The 20,944-nt window shown below is 39.1% G+C and overlaps 1 protein-coding gene across 8 annotated transcripts in view; it reads right to left on the reverse strand.

Annotated features, from left to right (window-relative positions):
* The window catches only part of MYB (MYB proto-oncogene, transcription factor), a 32,615-nt gene extending 12,432 nt beyond the window's left edge, over positions 1–20,183 (reverse strand). Inside the window, exons 1-14 of one of the 8 annotated variants that reach the window (XM_021711786.1) lie at positions 20,069–20,183; positions 18,164–18,235; positions 16,238–16,330; positions 15,636–15,856; positions 13,274–13,508; positions 11,949–12,029; positions 11,408–11,503; positions 9,801–10,055; positions 8,193–8,555; positions 6,021–6,163; positions 4,970–5,084; positions 4,754–4,879; positions 3,115–3,225; positions 1,544–1,651 (exon numbers count right to left, since the gene is read on the reverse strand). In XM_021711786.1, the coding sequence (XP_021567461.1) occupies positions 1,544–1,651; positions 3,115–3,225; positions 4,754–4,879; positions 4,970–5,084; positions 6,021–6,163; positions 8,193–8,555; positions 9,801–10,055; positions 11,408–11,503; positions 11,949–12,029; positions 13,274–13,508; positions 15,636–15,856; positions 16,238–16,330; positions 18,164–18,235; positions 20,069–20,149 (2,100 nt within the window). In that variant the 5' untranslated portion in view covers positions 20,150–20,183. Of the gene's footprint in view, positions 1–1,543; positions 1,652–3,114; positions 3,226–4,753; positions 4,880–4,969; positions 5,085–6,020; positions 6,164–8,192; positions 8,556–9,800; positions 10,056–11,398; positions 11,504–11,948; positions 12,030–13,273; positions 13,509–15,635; positions 15,857–16,237; positions 16,331–18,163; positions 18,236–20,068 lie in introns of all 8 variants that reach the window. The other 7 variants (XM_021711787.1, XM_021711785.1, XM_021711789.1 and 4 more) reach the window with 7 other exon arrangements.
* Between the last annotated feature and the right edge of the window lie 761 nt (positions 20,184–20,944).

Consider the following 20,944-nt stretch of genomic DNA (forward strand, 5'->3'; position numbering starts at 1 on the left):
AGCCATGGCGCCCAGCTGCATCTCCATATTTCTTTTTTTTTTTTGAGTTGGAGTCTCACTCTGTCGCCCAGACAGGAGTGCAGTGGTCGCTCCCAGCCACCGCAGCCTCGACCTGCTGGGCTCCGGCGATCCTTCCGCCTCAGCCTTCCAAGTAGCTGGAACTACAGGCGCGCGCTACCACGCCCAGCTAATTTTTAATTTTATTGTAGAAATGAGGGCTCACCAAGTTGCCCAGGCGGGTCTCGAACCACGGACTCAGGCAATCCACTCACCTCAGCCTCCCAAAGCGTGGGATTACAGGCTGAGCCACCGAGCCCGGCTGCGTCTCCATATTTCTAACTCCCTTTCTGTGTGCCTTTTATGCCTGTGTGAAGTTCCTTCTCTTCCTCATCTCCCAATTCTCTGTGATGTCATTGTCTTCTCCATATGGGACCTATCCAAGCTTGACGCAGGAACCTTTCCAGATTCCCAAGTACCGACTTTCTCTATCCCACACTCCAGTTCACCGTTCACCACAACAATTGCTGTCAGAGAGGCCATGCAGGAAACAATCTGATTGAATTAACACACAAAATGTGCATACAACCCATCCAGCTATATTTGTATTGCTTTAAAAATAATACTAAGTATCAGAAATACTCAAGCAGGGGATGTTTTAAGATTCCTATAATTTGGAGTGAAAAGACACATCACAACGAGGGGACAGCCCTTTAAGGGAACAGGCAAGCTCTCAAAGCTTTCTATCTGACAACAGTGCCTTTTAACTTACAGCATGAAATACAACTTTGCACTTCGGAATCCAAGTTCTCCACCTACTCCAGGGTTTATGAAGTTTCCCTCTGAGCAGCACAGGGGGATGGAGAGGAGGGTTCTGGAGGTGGCTGGGTACTGGGTTATTTAATGTTAGGAACTGTTTTAAGTAATTTGAGGAAGCAAATTTGCACCCTTATTTACATTTGGCTCAGTATTAATTTGGAATTTGTTGTATTTCATCAACACACATCCACTTCAGGGAAATCTCTTTTGGTATTAAAACCTGGCAGCAGATGGTCAACTACACATTAGCTGCACAACCTTGATAGTTGATTTTCTTATTCTAATAGTCAAATATATTGCAATTATATTTTGTCGAGTTAAGGTCTAACTTCATTTAAAATCGAAACAGTCTCTGAGCTTTGGTTGCTTAGGGATAGAGCATAAAAAATAAAAATTTTAGAACAAAAAGTTAACTATATAGATATATTTTAATAAAATATTTAAAAGCAGAAGAAGGAGATATTGACATAATGCATAATACATGATCTTAGTCTCAGTCACAGTAAGAAATGTTTCACTTCATCATGCTTTGGAAACCTGCTCTCATAGAAATTTCCAGCATGTCTCATATGAGTAGTAACAAGAAATTACAAGATTTTTTTTTTTAGACATCAAGAAATTGTTAAAAGCATCATTCTTCCATGTGTAAACTATTTAAAAACAACAACACAAGATGACAGTTTTTAGTGAATGGATTTTTAGATACCAGTGTTGGAATAGTAATTACCTGCAAGGGACTCGCCAGGGACCTATTCTTAGGTGCTGTAAATGCTTTGAGAACATTGTCTTCGTCTTCTGATACTGGTGTCATTAAAATGGAACTTGTAAGAATATTCTAAAGGGAAAGAGAATAATTTGAAATTTAAATGAGGTTGGATAATATGAGAGCCAACATTATTCGAACACTGTAGAGTGTAGATTATCATAAGATGATACCATTAGCATAAAAAAATGCAGGTATCTGCCAGAAATTCTCTTCCCTATGAGCTCAAAAGAGAACTCAACTGTGTATTAACTTGAATCCCACTGTGGTTAACATTACCAAAACAAAAAGCTGCTTTAGGGTCCTGCATAGTTATAGGCATGTGGTAGACACTCAGAAAACACCCGCTAAATGAATTATTACATGCTTTTTTTTTTTTTTTTGAGTTGGAGTCTCACTCTGTTACCCAGACTGGAGTGCAGTGGCTGCTCCAGGCCACTGCAGCCTCGACCTGCTGGGCTCCGACCATCCTTCCGCCTCAGCCTTCCAAGTAACCGGAATTACAGGCATGCGTGCGCTACCACGCCTGGCTGATTTTTTGATTTATTGTAGAGATGAGGTCTTGCCAAGTTGTCCAGGTGGGTCTCGACCTCGTGGGCTCAGGCAATCCACTCACCTCAGCCTCCCAAAGAGCAGGATTACAGGCTTAGCCACCGAGCCCGGCTATTACATGCTTTTAAGAATAGAAGATTTACTAAACTCTGGGAAGAGAATTATTTGTTTCACATGTTGGTACAGAATTATTTAGAGCTATAAATTAATGGCAAAAATGGTGAAAAGTAGGGAACCATACTTTCTGAACACAGTTCCAGTACAGTACTACCTCTTATTAGGTATATAATCTTCAGCAAATGTCTAAACTTCCCCGTGCCTTAGTTTCCCAGTTGATATAATGGAAATGATAAAGTTTTCAACCTTACAGGACTATTGTAAGGATTAAATAAAATAATTAATCTAAGGCCTTTAGAACAGCACTTACCACTTAGTACCTACTGAATAAATATTAGCAATTGCTATTAGCTATGATTCTCCACAAGACATAAAGGCAACCAATCACAAATTATAAGCTTTAAAAATGACAGTAACTACAGCAATGCAATATTGGGTGCAAGCAATATGGGCATCTATTATAGACACCATGGTTGGCTGGCACCATAAGAGATGCTACATAAAACCAAACAAGAGACAATGTAACAAGAAGGAAATATACATTTAGAGAAGAGAAAAATATAAAAATTGACCTTCTGTTTTTATGGACGTATCCATGTCACAGATTTTTTTAAATGACAAGGACACTCAAATGACCAGAAAACAAATAAAGAAAAAGTGCAATGAAACGCAATGTTTCCAATACATAAATGAAATCTCAACATTATATTCTACATTAATAGTCACTTGAAAAATCACGTGAGAACAGAAATAAGATGCATTAAAGAGTGAGTGCTGAAACCACAGTACCCCCACATGCCACGCACAGGATTCTGTGAGGCACCAACACCACACAGCAATGTGGGGGCTTGTGCACATGTACTTACGGGTGCGTTTGCCACAGTTGATGTCTGCGTGAACAGTTGAGTATTTAGACTGTCTCCTTCCCAATGGTGTGAACAGAAGAAGTTTCCTGCTTTATCAGTTGGAGATTCCACCTAAAAGCAAACAGAAAGTGCTTTGTTGTTTCTAGAACTAGAACTTCCCATGAAACATTTACACTCAGGAGTATACTCTTGGCCAGTCCCTCAAACATGTATCCTTACATGAAAATAAATTCAAAAGGCTCTGTTGGAAATGCCTGCTGCCAACAAGCTAAAACTTTGATCCTTGCAGGTTAGATTTCCTTTCTTTTATACTGTGAATTAAAGATACTACTATTTTAAGCTAAAGTTCAATTCTCCATGACATCTGAAAATAAAATATCAATCATCTATCTATGTTATCTATCTATCAATCTATAATCAGTGATTTAAAAGTGTACAGTAGCCTGGGCGCAGTGGCTCACACCTATAATCCCAGCACTTTGGGAGGCTGAGGTGAGAGGATTGCCTGAACTCATGGGTTTGAGACCAGCCTGGGCAACTTGGTGAGACTTCATCTCTACAGTAAATTTTAAAAAATTAGCTGGGCGTGGTGGTGTGTGTCTGTAGTTCCAGCTACCTAGAAGGCTGAGGCGGAAGGATCATCTGAGTCCAGCAGGCCAAGGCCATGGTGGCTGTCAGTGTGCCACTGCACTCCAGCCTGTACTCAACAGAGTGAGACTTCAACTCAAAAATAAAATAAAATAAGTAAAGTAAAAACTAAAAGAAAAAAGTGTATAGTAAAAAACTTCTTCCACTCATGCCTGTAATCTCAGCACTTTGGAAGACTGGGGTGGGAGGACTGCTCAAGCCCAGGAGTTTGAGACCAGCCTGGGCAACGTGGCACGGCCTCATCTCTACAGAAAAATTTAAAAATAAGCTGGGCAGCCGGGCTCAGTGGCTCAGCCTGTAATCCCGCGCCTTTGGGAGGCTGAGGTGAGTGGATTGCCTGAGCCCGCGGGTTTGAAACCCGCCTGGGCAGCGAGACCTCATCTCTACAATAAATCAAAAAACCAGCCGGGCGTGGTAGCGTGCGCCTGTAGTTCCAGCTACTCGGAAGGCTGAGGCGGAAGGATGCTGGAGCCCAGCAGGTCGAGGCTGTGGTGGCCAGGAGCGGCCACTGTACTCTAGTCTGGGTGACAGAGTGAGACTCCAATTCAAAAAAAAACAAATAATAAGCTGGGCATGATGGTGTGCACCTATAGTTCCAGCTACTCAGCAGGCTGAAGTGGGAAGATAGCTTGAGTTCAGGAGGTTGAGGCTCTGGTGAGCTGTGATTGCGCCACTGCACCCTAGTCTAGCCTGGGCAACAGAGCAAGATCCTGTGTCTTAAAAAAAAAAAAAAAGTTGCTTCTTTTTCTTTCCTTTCTTCTGTCTAGCATGTTTTCTGTCCAAACATGAAGTGGATTGAAATGGCTTGGCTTCTCAATCAAAAAGTTGATGCCCACAGTCTGGCAGTACCTTTTTATTGTACCTTGTATAAAAATCTAGCATGAAGAGCAGTGATATCACACAGTGCCAAAGGTAGACACATCAAGCAGCACACAAGGAACAAAGGGAACAAGATTCTTAGCTTATTCCTTTCAAAGTATCTTGGCTTTACCTCCTGTTTAATTTTCTTCAGTAAGGGTAGTCCATTTTCTTGAAATTCAGCAACAATTCCAGATTCATCAGCTTCCTGCTTGATCACATCCTGTAGGTCTTCTACTAGATGAGAGGATGTCTGAGGCTAAAGGAAAAAGTGGGTATTTTAGTATCAGAAGAAACTCCTGTCTGTTCTAATAAGTTAACCAAACCCAAGAACTTTTTTAAAACTTACTAGCATCTTCAAGGGACAATATTTAATTTCTTGAGCTGCAAGTCCATGTTTGAATGGTGTAGGAGTTCTTGGAGAGCTCTCTAGGATTGACCTTTTGATAGCTGGAGTTCTAAAACTTTAAAAACAAAACAAGCAGTGGCTCAACATAAAAGAACAGATGACCCCTAACTGGCTCTATCTGTTACATTCAATATTTTCCCAGTGAATATAATAAACTCTGTCAATGATATGGAATTAGGTATGTTGATTAATCATATTATCCATTAAAAGATAATCTGTACATCATATATTTTCAAATATTTCAAAATATTATACTTCTGGAACTAAGAGCATTAAAATGGTTTTCATCTTTTCTAATGGTTCTGAAGACATGTGTAATGTCCCTTGGTTTGTATAATGACATAAGCATCATTGAGATCTGATGTCATCTACAAATCAATTTTACCTAGTCACTAAAAATATCACCCTAGCCTTTAAAAAAAAATTTTTTTTGTTTTTGCAAAGTGTTTTTCTTTTAAAGGTTTCTCATAATTCACCCTGATTTTCTCTGTCATTCCTTTGAATTGATGAAGACTTTATTGAATAAGGCGACATAATATTCCTGGGGATGTCAGAAGAGGTTTGCACATAAATTTCAAAAAGAAAAAATATGATTAGAAATATGAGCTAAATAAAGAAACAAATTCATTTTTATTCTGAAGCTTATAATTAGAGAGGAAAAGAGGCTGACAATCTTGCTTGAAATGAGAAGAAAAAGCCTTACTGAATGAACAAACAAGCTGAGTGAAAGTTGCATGAAAATGACCTCTGCATACACAGGAAATTTGGGAGCGAACTACAAAAGGTAATTTAGTTTATCTTCCCACCTTCTACCACTAGATAATTATGTGTAACATGCCCAGGACAGACATAGTCAATGTGGAAATATACATGATTACATACAAGTGGTCAGTAAAATTATACACACAAGTGGATAAGACATTTGGGGGTTATATTCCATTAACTAAGTATAAATAAGATAAATAAGTTTATTCCCGAACCAAAGACTTACATAGTATTTTCCTTTTGAGTTTTCACAGTCTGGTCTCTATGAAATGGTGCTGTAACAGTCAATTTGTGACCACTGAGAGGCGTGGATGTTAAAGAAGGCATTTCCAAGTCTAAGTTTTCATGGTTACTGGAAGTGTTTAAGAACTAAATATGGAAAGAAATTAAAAAAAAAGTTAGATTAAACAGTGACTCTTTGTTCAGTTCAATTTAAAAAGCATACTCTGATAACACACTTGTTTTATTGACCCACTATATAAAATAATAAAAGTGTTAACAAGCATTTAGTGTTGGATAGAGTATTGCTTTATTTCAATTGGGCACTCAAGATTTGGAGTATGATTTCCAAAAAAATTAAATCCAGGGTTAATGCTGAAAAACTCGCAAAATCCTAATAAAATATTCTCAAAAAATGGCACTTGCCAGTAAAGAGAATAAGGTCTGCTTTTTACTAACATTTAAAAGGCTTAAGTAATTTTTTGGAAAAATAATCAGTATTTTTTTCATGTTGTTTCCTCTCTTTAATAATCTATGAGCCAAATTATTATTACCAAAGGCTTAAATTATGTGGAAAATTCTTGAATAATAAACTATGACTCTCACAACACTAAAGTCCGAAAAAATAATGGGATTTCCTTAAACGATTCCAAGGTAAAATAAATTTGGGAAACACAACATATCAAATCTCCTCCTGGAAATCCACTATGCACAGCAACATATTAAGAACTCCAAAAAGTTCTGTAGTGAAGAAACCAATGTTTAACTTTATTTGATTTAGTGTTTCCCAAATATATATTTACATTTAGAATTTTTTTTTCTAAAACATCTATGAAAGTCTTGCAAAACTAATATTCTGTAGAACACAGTTTGAAAAATACAGGTAAGCCGGACTCGGTGGCTCAGCCTGTAATCCCGCGCTTTGGGAGGCTGAGGTGAGTGGATTGCCTGAGCCTGCGGGTTCGAGACCCACCTGGGCAACTTGGCGAGACCTCATCTCTACAATAAATCAAAAAATCAGCTGGGCACGGTAGCGCATGCCTGTAATTCCGGCTACTCAGAAGGCTGAGACGGAAGGATCGTTGGAGCCCAGCAGGTGGAGGCTGCAGTGGCCGAGAGCGGCCACTGCACTCCAGTCTGGGCGACAGAGTAAGACTCCAACTCAAAAAAAAGAAAAATACAGGCAAAAAACAAGATACATTTTTTTGATAGAGGCATCATTTGCTCATACTCAAAACTGTTCTTAAACTCAAAGCTGGGCATGGTGGCTTGCACCTGTAATCTCAGCAACTCAGGAGGTTGAGGCGGGAGGATCTCCTAAGTCCAGGCATTCCAGGCTGCAGTGAGCTATGATCACACCACTGCACTCCAGCCTGGGCAACAGAGCGAGACCTTGTCTCTAAAACAAAAACAAAAACAAAAAACAAAACCACCTCAACAGATATAGCAGAGAAAAACATTTTTTAAAAAGCTTTAACATACCAAGGTATTTCTTAATTTCAATTATTTTAATACTTTAGAAACACAAGTCTCTGATAAGGATTACGATTTCCGTGACTAAAAAAAAACTCTACGAAAAAGAATATTCATTGGCAAAACTGCACTAGTGAAATATGGGGCACAACTCAGCAGAGCCAATGTTGAGAAGTTGAAATTTTAAATAAGTCATTTTCTTAAACATTTGCTTCCTCATTTCCACTTAAAAGATGGATTAGAACCTTTACATTTTCTGACTTTAAAATATTCTTGTTGCAACCCAAATGTTATATAGACATACTCTGGTTCCCTCCTCCCTTGGATCAGTGAATCACATAATCATCAGTGAACAAAAGAGGCAGAAATGATGTTAAGAACTGAAAAGGGAGGGATCAGATGGGAGAAGAGAAAGGGACAGAAATGTTAAACTCTAGTGCTGAAAGGAAAAAAGTCCATCTCATGCAACGAGCTATCTCTCAAGCCACCAGAAAGGTAAAAGGGAGAGAATTATGACAAATCATCAGTCAGCTTGCAGACATCTTGGGGAGGTGATATGACCTAGCAACAGCTAGACCGGACAACAGAATGAAATCAGTGAGGGCAAGAATAATTAGTCATTTGTTCCAAAGGATTAGTTTCTGCATGATTAAGACTCAGGTGTCTGTGGAAAATTAGTAGCAGCAGTGCAGAAATCGTGCTCTACCTGCGAGGGAGAGAAGGGAAGGCTTTTGACAGGGGAACGCTTGGGAGTTGAACTGCTGACGTCAGCAAATATGAAGGAGCTAGAGTCTCCAGGGGCTACAGGGCTGGTGTGGGCCCGCTTTTTTCGAAGGATGACCAGTGGAATTGCGCTGTGCCTCGCAAGAGGTAAGGCTTTGGGTGGGTCAAGTGAACCCTCACTCAACGAGCGTTTGTTCACCCGCGGGCTGGGCTCTCCCGCTGGTCTATTCCCATGGCCCTCTCTTTGCTGAAGCTGGAAGCCTTTGCCTGTGTGGTGTTGGTTAGGTGCAAAATCTGCTTCTTCAAAGAATTCAAGACTGCTGAGATCACACCGTGATGAAGAATCCTGAAACAATGTGGGAGGCACAGAACTTTGAGACACTGTGTGCATGATGTGTGCCATCATCACCTGAAACAGCACTGAGAAAGAGACGCTAAGTGCAGAGCAAACACTGGGTCCGTGTGTTGGGTTTCTTGAGAAACAGCTTCAGGATTTACGGTTGTTCCGTTAGACTCGTTAGAGTGGGTCCGTGTGCTGCATCGAGGAGGGCTGAAGGGATCTCCAGGTACTTTATCATTCATATATATATATATAAAACATAACATATTTTTAGAGATGGAGTCTCACTCTGTTGCCCAGGCTAGAGTACAGTGGCACAATCATAGCTCACAGCAGCCTTGAACTGCTAGGCTGAAGCAATCCTCCCGCCTTAGCCTCCCAAGTAGGTAGGATGACAGGCATATGCCACCACACTCAGCTAATTAAAAATTTTTTTTTGAGACAGAGTCTAGCTCTATTGCCTAGGATGGTCTTAAACTCCTGCCCTCAAGCAATCCTTCTTCCTCAGCCTCCAAGTAGGATTACAGGTGTGAGCCACCTCGTCCAGCTTTGGCACTCTATCATTTGCATGCAATCAAAACCAAAAGGAAAAGCTTCCCTAGACAGCACATTATGCAGTGTTCACTCCTTTTCTTAGTATGCACTAGTGAAATATGGCACATATTGTGCTTTTTAACCAAGAAAACGAACCAAGTGTCTGCTGAGGAGGTACTGAACTCAGATTTGTTTTACTAAGTATGATCCACCTCAGTGGAGCAATGGGAGAACAGTAATCAATAATCAGTGTTTTGTAGAGAAAGCCAGGCACCTCCAATGAACTGATGAGTACTTCAAATACAATGAAGGGTTGCTTTAAGCTCTGAGTAAACAACATTCTTAATGCTGCCCAAAAGCAAAGCAGAATTCTAGAGATGCACAAGAAGTTAGCAAAGCAAAAATTAAAAAAAAAAAAGTTAAAGGCAACTCAAACACCATTCCATTCTCATAATCCTAGCTCTTCATTATAAGTCATCAACTTCACTACTTTGAAAAAATGACTTTTGGTGGAAGAGTGTGAAAAGTTACCTTTTGTCTGGGCAGCCTATGAGATTAGATCTTTGAACAAACATTCACTAAGACTGAAATCATACTTTTACCTTTACAATAACATAGCTAATATTATCTTTGCTATAGAAAACCGCATGATTTTAGAAACGGGGCTTTCTAATTTGTCTTCCAGAAACATTAACTTGCCTTAACAATTCTACTTACAGAATCTATAAATTGGAGTGTTTCTGCAAATTCTAAGAGGTTCTTAACATTATCCAGAATGGTGCCTTGGTGGACGATCATACACCTTGTTGGCGAAGCACTTTCTTCAGGTAGGGAGCCAGGATCCACTGGCAGAGATGGGGTGGAGTGGTGTTCTCCCAAACAGGAAACAGGTGCACTGTCTCCATGAGGTCTGGTGTGGTCGGCAATGGTGGTGCTGTGCCACCCGGGGTAGCTGCATGTGTGGTTCTGTGTCTAAGGAAGGGGGAGGGGTATAGAAATAAAGAGACGGAGAAGAAAGGGAGAAGGAACTTAGCAACGATGTTGCACAAGGTATCAGATGCTGTTGGAGGAAAGATAAAGGGAGTTGCATCACCCAAAATTACTCCTATGAAACAGTTGTCAAGATGTTTCCTTTTATCAGTGCAAGACCCTGCTTTTCAATAGTGCTGGAGTTTGTACCTAGATGATTGTCTTCATCGTTATTATTTTGTTAAAACTTCATATCATGGGACTGGGTTGCTAAGCACAATTCTCATATTGGGTGTCTTAAAAATCCGGTTTTATATCGTTTGCCAAAGGTCCATAAATGTTTGCTGTGAGTTAAGAATTGTCCCATTTGCATTCTAACCTACAAAAAGGCTAGAGGACTCAGGGGTAGAGTGGCTTTTATCGGCACACATTCTGGTAGTTTCTATCTTTCCCTAAGGCTACACAGGGCACTGCTGCAGTGAAGAGCTGCCAAATCAACGTGGTTAGGAAAGCAGAAGAGCAAATTAACAGAAGTCTCCTTACGGCATGACCACACAACTGGAGAAATTGCAAAACATTCACTCAAGTTAAAAAGTGGTTGAGCTAGCATGTGCACATAATCATTTTATTATTTAACAAAAAAGAAATTGACCCCTAAGAATACCTACTGGGTATCACTTCTCATTTATTCTCCTTGTTGGTTAACTACATATGTTACAAAGTACAAGCCAGCTTTCCCAGTTTGCTGCCCAATCACTAAAAAAAAAAAAAAAAAGCCAGAACTCAGTACTGGCCCATATAGTTTCTTGCACACCAACAAAAATAGAGCAGCCAATGTCGTTTATGAAGATGTTTTACAGATCACTTTTTTACATGTATACACTGAACATGTATCAAATCATATTTGAAATTATAAAATAGGGAGGTATAGGTCAACAAAGCAATACAAAAAGAAAAAAATCAAATAAATTGGTACCCTCTGGATACATAGTTTTGTAAAAAAAAAATGCAGATTTTCATTCATTTTATCTTTGCTGGTCTTTATGTTGATGACAGTCCCTCTGGGGGGAAAAAAATCAATGATGACAATCACAAGTGGATACTGTGTTTCCATCGTAATAGAAAAAAACTTCTTCTAAATTAGTCAATATACATTCTGATACCCACTGGATCTCATGACAAGAAGCGTCTCATGTTGAGACACTGTGAATGTAGATACAGAACCTTGGTTAGTACAATATTTAGAAGAGTGCTGAGGTAAACTGAGGCAAAGCTGCTGTCCCCCCACTCAAGCACAAATCATGGGACTACATTGCTAAGTACAATTCTCAGATTGAGTGTCTTACTGGTAGCACTTGCTGTCCTTTCAGCTCATTCTCAGTTGACATTAGGAGTAACTCTAATTCTTTGATTCGCTTTTCTTTCTCTGGGTCTTCATCATTATAGTGTCTCTGAAATTACAAGGTAGGAGAAAAACAAAGTACTGATTGGAAGTTGTGAATACAATGGTTGCAACCTATAGTTATAAGGTAGCATACCCAGACCGCAGAGCCCCGGCATGACACTGGTATCAAATGAATTTGGCTACTGTAGAAATTTTTGTGAAGGCTAGACTTAAGGGGGACTGAACATAGTGATGTGAAAGCTGAGGCTAGAGTAGACGTTGACTGATACAAGTTGTTTCACCTTTGTAACATCAGAGAACTCCAGAGCAAACTGGCTCTAGAAGCCAAGGTTGGTGGGTTGCCGGCTGGGGTACCCCTCTCTTCTCCACATTTCCTTTTCTTTTTACTTCAGTCGGTCAGGTGAAGATAGGTGTTTAGATGGAAGAAGTCAAGCATTTCTTAAAAGCAGCGTGGTGAACAGCGAATGGGTTTCTTTATAGAAGGATCTTACCTGAATGGCTGCAGCAGCTGGCTGAGGGACATTGACTATATTTACATGTAACGCTACAGGATATGGAACGTGACTGGAGACCTAGATGGAAAGGCAAAACAAAGGCTGCATCATTCATGGTTACACATGCTTCAGGGGACTTGGCTTCCTGAGGTTTTGTTCTGGAACTGAGGGGAAAAATACTTTACCGATAAAATTTAGAACCAAACAATTAAAAAAAAACAACCCTGTAATTTGAAATTTAGTTCTGTTTCCTTTAAAAATGGCTAAATAGCTAAAGCAATATAGTGAAAGAAATTTAAAGGGTTCATCAACCCTGACAGGAAGTATTCTTTAATTAGAGAAAAAGACAATGGAACACATAATTTAGAATAGATTCATGAATGCATAAAAAAAAGTTTTGATGAGAAAAACTGATGACCTAACCGTTTTAAATAAAACATTTTTTATTATGTTTTAATAAAAAGCACAGAACTTCTTATGATAACTCATTCACCTGAGACCTTTCTGTAAAGTCTGAAATCAAATGCATGGAACAGAGAAGAGTAAAAAAATTTATGAATATGTTTTGTAAAGAATTTGCAATATGAGCTCTGTTTCCTTGGGTAAGTTCCATCATTTATTAGTGTTAGTTTTAAGACTAAAGTCTTTTGTTTTTTTCCTCTTTCCTCTTCTTTTTTCTATGCATTATGAATTATTTCCCTTATGAGATATCTACAAATGAGGAAGGAATCACATACAGAGGAATATAAAAGGAGACAGATAACCAATGTCACCAAGTTCTGCTCCTGACTCTGTAAAAAGGTAAATACTTACTGAGTGAATAAATTGAGACATTTCTGCTATATCACTGCCAGAAAGGAACTTACTAACAGTTGGATTTCAGTGTCAAACTATCTCTTGTTTAAATGTAATACTGCCTTCACTTTTCATTTTAGAAGAGAAAAATATTAGACTACAAATGCCTCTCCCTCCCTCTATTCTTCAGCAGTACTTTAAGCAAATTTACATTCAAAAGCTAACTTCATACTAGATTTGAAGTAGCAAGTTAGAATCAAACAACTTGGATTCCAGTCAGCGCCACCTCCCTGAGCTGACACCCTGGACAAATCAATTACCATCCTCAGTCTGGATGCATAAATCAGGGATAACAATCCCTGCTCCTATTTACATCAAAGGGTGTCGGTGAAGATCCGCCAAGGTGAAGATCATGTTTACTGTTCATGTTTACGAAAGCTCTCTGTAAAGCATGCAACTGCAAGGTAATTACCTGAAGCTAAAACAACCATGTCTCTCATTAAACTAAATTCTCAGGAATGGCTTACGTTTTGTGCTTCAGAAATGTGGTAATAGGAATAGTCATTGTTGACAGAGGGCTGGCCAGTTGTGGGGAGCTGAGCTGTAGGCGGTGCCTGAGCAAAACCCATCAAGTGGCTGTTCTTCTGGAAGCTTGTGGCCACCGTTGGTTGGCTGGCTTTGGAAGACTCCTGAAGATAGCCTTCCTGTTCGACCTTCCGACGCATGGTAGAATTCCAGTGGTTCTTGATAGCATTATCAGTTCTGCACAGAAATATATCACATACAAATTTCACAAACAAAAATTTCAATCCAGATTAAAGCGAATTGACAGACAACTGTTTCTAAAGAGACGTTTTCTCTGGGTCTACTCGTGGTTGTTTTTCTCTTTTCAATCTTTTCTTCTTCCCCACTGCCTAAGATCATGCTTTCTCTATTGGCTAATTTAAAATTCATACACTTATCTTAGTTATATCACCTGGCATGTATGTAGTTCTAAAAATGTTGATAAGTTTTAACAATTGTGTTTTCTTGGTGAAAGAGTATTCTCAATGCAATAACCCTTCATGTTTATTCTGACTGTTCATGGTGCAAGGCTCTAATAGCACTTAAAATTCCAGCTGTCCTAGAAAAATTACTTCTTTGAGAGTGGCATAGCAGGGCCTACACAGCACAACGTGGCGAAGCTTGGTGAATGACCATGATGGTGCTACCTTACTGTTCTCTCTTCATCTCTCATAGCATGAGTGAGAACTTGGGAGGCAAAAAAAAAAACACTTTCCACCTTTTGAAAACTACCCCAATTGTTCTTATATCCAGAGGTGAGAATGGAAAATGGAATCTCAAAGGGAAAGATGCTAACCCTCAATATATTTTCAAACTGCAAAACATTTTTACTAAAGTCTTTCCATTCTCAGGAAAACAGTTTCTCAATTCAGAAAGACGGTTTTAAGCCTCCCTTTTACTATTTCAAGGGGGGCAGGAACGTAGCCTAAAGAAAGAGGAAGTTCAATTGCCTCTTTAATTTTTAGAAGAATCAACAGTAGCCAAGGCGGTGTAGTTTCTCCTATACAGTAGACAGGTGAGAGGATCACTTGAGCCTGGGAGTTCGAGGCTGCAGTGAGTTGTGATCATACCACTGCACTCCAGCCTGGGCGTGAGATCTCATCTCTTAAAAAATAAAGAACAAACAATAATAAAAGAAGACTAAATAGTATATCCTCTCAGACCATGTGGGAGAAAAAGCTTTATTTTACTAACTTCTCAAATGTTCTAAGCTTACACTAAACCATGAGGGAAATGCCTTGGAGCATCCCAAAAGAATACCATAGAACCATTTTTTTTGTTTTGTTTTGAGTTGGAGTCTCACTCTGTTGCCCAGGCTAGAGTGTAGTGGCACACTCACGGCCACTGCAGCCTTGACCTGCTGGGCTCAGGTGATCCTTCTGCCTCAGTCTTTCAAGTAGCTGGGACTACAGGCACATGCTACCATGCCTGGCTAAATTTTTGATTTATTGTAGAGATGAGATCTCGCCAAGTTGCCCGGGCTGGTCTCGAACACGTGGGCTCAGGAAATTCTCTCACTTTAGTCTCCCGAAGCACTGGGATTATAGGTGTGAGCCACTGCACCCGGCTATATAGTCATTTTTGAAACAACTCTTTCTGCTGAATTATTAAGTGCAACAATAAAACTATTTTTAATATTTCCTATACACACCATTTTTAATGCAATATTTATAATAAGAAGTACTTTTTCCCAACTAACAGAATCTGTTATATTCTACATAAGTGGAGAAAGTGGGATAAAATGAGCTTCCATGGTTATGTCTCCTAATGAGGTCATTCTCTTGTCTTGTTCATTAAAAATATAGCATTATAGTGACATTATTTAAAAACCTGAAGGCAAGATGAGAAGTCTAGAAATACATTAATTCTTTAATCAAAGAAGAAAAAATTAAGCCAAGTGGTATAAGGAAATGAATGCTTTTTATCAGGGAAATGGTAGCTGAGTTTCTCTGGGTCACTTAATCAACTGTGCAAACTTAGACCAGAGACAAAATGTCTGTCTTCAGTTTCCTTCTATGTGTTTTGAGTTTTGTCGTTTACAAAGTGCTTTGACATTTATTTTATTTGATTCTAACACTGACCTTGGGAAGTAGATTATTACTCATTTTTTGCAAATGAGGAAATTAAAAGTTAAATGACTTGACCCAGGGCTCCCCATTGGGTGGGTCTTGGAAGTCCTCAACCAGATAAACTCTGGATGTGGTTTAGATAATGAAACACTTATAATTGATGGGATGTAGTTCACTCACTATACATTTAAAACAGAATGTTCAATACCCACTCCCTCACTCTTCCCAATCAATATTTTTTTTGACATATTATTACCGTCCAGGCAGTAGCTTTGCGATTTCTGCCCATCTGTTCCCCAGTCTCTTGTGTGCCTGGTATATAATTCTGTCTTCCTCTTCTGTCCAGGAGGTTTTCTTAACTTCTGGATTCAAGTGGTTATGCCACCTCTCCCTACATTGTTTTCCAATTCTCCCCTTTAAGTGCTTGGCAATAACAGACCAACGTTTCGGACCGTATTTCTGTACAAGTTCTATCACCTTCAGATAAACACACAAAAATAACCTATATTTAATGTTATGTAATGAAATCAGTGTTATCATTCTTCAGCGTAATAAGATCTTTAGAAAGTTTCTAACATTTGCTTTCATTCATCAGAAATACGGGAATGGAGTCCTTCACGTCCTGTTTGTCCACTTGACTTGTTTGTCCACTGTTCTCAGACTTGTTAGAGATTCAAGAGATATTGTCAAGCTTGAATAGAAACCCACCCTAAATGTCTAAAGTTTGCTTTCCATTCAAACTAAGTTATGTGCTTCAATTCAGGACTGCAGTATTTTATCAAGTTGGGAAATAGTCAACAAAGATGTTTTAGGAATATTCTTAGTTATGATTCACCCACCCATGAAGGAAGAACTTACTCTCTGATCTTCTTCTTTAGTCCAAGGACCCTTGATGAGCTCAGGGTTTAGTACTTTCTGCCATCTGTGCTGGCACTGCACATCTGTTCGATTCTAGACAAATAAATTATGCACCATTATAAAGACAGGATGTGATAAGCACGTGAAGACTGCTGTAATATGGATCAAACATGGATGACATACAGTGAAAACATTCAAGAACATTTTGGGGCATGTTTGGAGAATCTGCCTCCCTCATTACTTACAGGTTACAGAACATACAAATAATATATCAAAGTTGTATCTAAAATTAGAAGCTCTGCCTCCTGAGGGAAACAGTCCTGCCACGTGAACTAAAGGACCATCATAATGCACATGTGCTTGTCAATTTAACTTAGCCTCAACCTCGGTCTATTGCATGAGGAAGGACCTACATGTCCCAAGACTTTAACGTTAGAGATTCTATATGGCTGGGCTTTTACAAGAACCCACCCTAAATGGCTAAAGTCCGCTTCCCATTCAAACTAAGAGACGTGCTTCAATTCGGGACTGCGGTATTTACATTGTGGAGAAAACAAAGATGATTGAAAGACGGGTCCCACCTTATAGAAGCTTATACTCTTACAAGAAGGAAAATATAAACAGATAATTGACTATGACAGAAGGCTGGCTTTGATTCATATGTAAGAAGAGACCATAGCAAAATGATATTGAAGTGAGGAAAAGAGAAATTGTTTTCTTGGGTGGAGTTTGGAAAGGTTCTTGATATAGACTTTGACAGGCAGACAGAACTTTAACTGGTGAAGTAAAGAGGGAACATTCTAGCAGGTGGGGTCACCAGGAACAAAAGCCCAGAGGAGGGAAAGCAGAAATGAATGCAAGCAAACCTGCTTATGGGTTGGAAGTAAGAAACACACCTGGAGGTATAACAATATAGCAGGGCCCTGTATGCCAGGTCAAGGCAGTTTACTTGATTTGTGAGATTTTAAGCCACTGTTGTTGGTTTTGAAAAGATAAGGTACAGCTGCATTTTAGAAAGCTCCATCTGCCAAAGGTGTCCGGGATGGATGGAAAAGTGGGAAGCTATAAGCAGGGAAGTCAGGAAGCCATTGTGATCGTCCGGATGAGAGGGCAAAAGCCTAACCTGTAGCACAACCATGAGCTTGAAAAGAGAGAGACGGCCAGGTGTGGTGGCTCAAGCTTGTAATGACAGAGAAGCCAGGTGGGAGAATTGCTTGAGCCCAGGAGTTTAAGACCAGCCTAGGCAACATCACAAGACCTTGTCTCTACAAAAAAAATAAAAAAACTAGCTGGGCGTGGTGGTGTGTGCCTGTAGTTCCAGCTACTTGAGAGGCTGAAGCAGGAGAATCACCTGAGCCCAGGAGGTCGAAGCTGTGGTGAGCCAGGATCAGGTCACTGCATTCCAGCCTGTGCAACAGAGTGAGACCCTGTCTCGAAATCAAACAAGCAAAAAAGAAAAGAAAAAGAAAAGAAAAGAAAAGAAAAGAAAGGGACCGACTACAAAGGAATTCCAGGTTCCTTAGTAACTGCCTGGAGGTACAGAATGGAGGATTGAGAGAGGTCAAGAAAGGACCCTAGAATTTTAAACCCGGATGCCAAAAGTATGGTTATCGACAAAAATAGGGAATTCAGGAGAAACTGACTTGGAGAACAAATCATCAGAATGCTAATTTATATTATCTTAATAAATGAAAAGATAAAACAAAAAGCAGTTTTTAAAAAATGTTGTCAACATCCTTTAATAATCTATTTAGAAACCCCACTTAACTGCATTGTAAAGTAAAATTTAAGTTATAGATAGAGCATGTCTCCTCCATTTGTTATATGTGAGCAAATATAAAATATCTTAATAACCTCTCCTAGAATATTCAGATACACCTTTGGGAGGAGCTTTCCTTATACAATAAGAAAAAATTACTAACTTACCGGGAGATAATTGGCAATAACTTTCCAGTCATCTGTTCCATTCTGTTCCACCAGCTTCTTTAGTTTTTCATCCTAAGACATTCAAAGGTAATTCTAGGATATCAGTCATTTACTATATAATGCTGGTCTAGTTATCCAATAATACAGTTCAGAAAAAAAAAAAATCTCTCAAAAGTATCCATATATAGCAGATATTAACATAATAGAATGGTTTGGAGCATAGTTTTATTTTGAGTCAGATCAGAGTCTGCACCTTGACTTGGCTATTGATTAGTTGAGTTAGCTTGGGTATATCATTTTACCTTTCTGAACTTTAGTACTGTCATCTATAAAATGGGAATGTTGCTAACAAGAGGGTTATTTTAAATTAGATGAAATAATTATGCAAAACATTTAGTATAATGCTTGGCACATATTGACTGTTGAATAGATGGTAACTCTACTTTGTGGGGGAAAAAAATGAATTCCAATGTTAGATTCAGTAATGTTTAACTATGTCAATACACAGGATCTTGAGTAAGAGCTAAAATATTTCTAGTTAGTTCAGCCTCTTTCTTATAATGAAAGAGAAGATCACTTTTGAAATTAAACTTGAAGACTTGTATACGTAAGAAAATCATTTAGTTTTTGTATCAGCATATTCACAGTTTAAATGAGGTCAAACATATTTGAACACAGAAGACACTAAACATTTGTGGGCAATCAGTTCTTCAGTTCATACACTGTTCACAGATCTACCGGTTTACAAATATCTTTATATATGTGTTCTTTCTTATGATTTTATAACGGTAACATTCACACACAATGTGGGTCCCTGGTACAATGCAGATAATAACAGACAATACAGAATGGACGGACTTGGGCTGAAATAAGAGGACTTAATAACAGAACTTATCTATCCTAGGATCATCTGCACAACCTCAATAGGTAAAATACGCATTTCCTATGGGCCTTTCTGGGCCTCCTGTCTGCCTGTCAGCAGGGGCTCTGGTTTAAATGAAGCAGAGTGAAGTGAATCTAAAGAAGACTTAATACCATTCACTCTAACGTGAAATCCTCTAAAATTATTGCAAAAAGTGTTTGAAAACAGTAAAGAAAAGGAAACTTTTCTGACACATTCATAATTTTGCTTCTAAAGTATTTTTCCATTCCTATAAGGATCAAGCTTTTGATAAGCTAGCATTAAGGGAACATGAGAAACATGTGCATCTTCATCCATCATTGGATGCTTTTAGAACATACCTTCATGCATATGGCTCTGTGAAACACACCAAGAATATTAAACGAATACATTATAACAAGATGCGTTCTATCAGTGTTCTATTTTCTTCCTTTGTTTGTTTTGTTTTTGGAAGTAGAAATTCATTCATCTGTTCCGGGAACATTTATCAATATCCCTACTTTGTGTCAAGCAATTCTGGGTTCAGGAAACAGGAAGATGAACAGCCATTGAACCCTGCCCTCAAAAGACTTGCAGTCTGCTGGGGGAGACATATATGTCACAGAAGAACCCGTGCATAGGTCCACAGAAAGATGCATTCAACCCTGTCAAGGAAGCCAGGGTTGGCTTCACAGAAGAGGCAATGTCTACAAAGGTAAGGAGGAAGTAGGAAGAAGTGGAGGGACAAAAGTGTGAGAGCTCATCAGGCAGAAGGAAACACAGATGAAGCTTAGAGTGAGAAGGAGAGACATTCAAAGAACTACAAGTAGCGAGGAGATGGACAGTATAACAGTATCGTGTACACGTGTGGGGAGGTGAGAGGTGAGCACACTTCACAGGTGGACTGGGAAAAGAGCTCAGAGAGCCTGCTAATAAGTTTGAGCGCCTGTAGTTTAACTGAAATTTTGTTTTTCACACATTAAACACTACGTTTTTCCACGTTATCATTAATTTTGATTGGTTACCTCTTCCCGGGTCCACCTAGTTTTCCCCAAGTGACGTTTTCCAGACTTGGGAAGCAGCCCATCATAGTCATGGTCACACATCTCAAAGTCTTCATCATCCTCATCACTGCTGTATATGCTGCAGAAAGAAGAATGGGCAGACCTGAGCTGAAATCAGAGGATTTAAATGACTACTGGATTACAAAACTTACACAAAAACTCCTCAACAATCTTTTCAAAGGTTACGAAGATAAAACTTTGAAAACTTGCACAACAAGGTTGTTTTCGGCATTCTCCTGCCCTAGCATTGTAAACTGGTTTTGCTGTTATTGGTATCCACAGATACAGCAAAGGACCTGGCACCTTCCTATTGCCCTGCATGTTTAAACCTGCTGTTACTGTTAGACCAGGGACAAGTTACACATTTGGCAACCTTCCAACCAATGGAGGCTTAAGTTTAAAACTTAATGCTAAGGGCAAGAAAAGGAACAAGAGCCCATGTCCTTTATATAAGTACACACTCAAAATCTTGGGCATACGTCAAATAGTTTAAATAATGTTTCCTAAACACAATACGCAATTCAATTACATTATTCTAATGGGACTTGTGCTTTATTTTTAAAAAAATCAAGAAGTAATACACCCAATAACATAATTATAGTCATCCTTTAAAGACTAGAAGATTAGGAGAATCTAAGAGGAAAGGATTTTAAAGTCTGAGGAAGGATAAGACCATCTAGTGATCACACTGTTTTGCAAATAACATTCATATCAAACTGCTCAACGCTCTAGGCCTGGTTGATCCAACTTGTGGCCATGTTTACAATACTTAGTTTCCAGAGTAACTAAGTGAATAATTAGGCTACTTGATAGTCAGAATCTTACTTACTCTTGTTT

Source organism: Carlito syrichta, unplaced genomic scaffold (assembly GCF_000164805.1).
Source record: "Carlito syrichta isolate Samal-C Ts95f unplaced genomic scaffold, Tarsius_syrichta-2.0.1 Scaffold302583, whole genome shotgun sequence".
Lineage (NCBI taxonomy): Eukaryota > Metazoa > Chordata > Mammalia > Primates > Tarsiidae > Carlito > Carlito syrichta.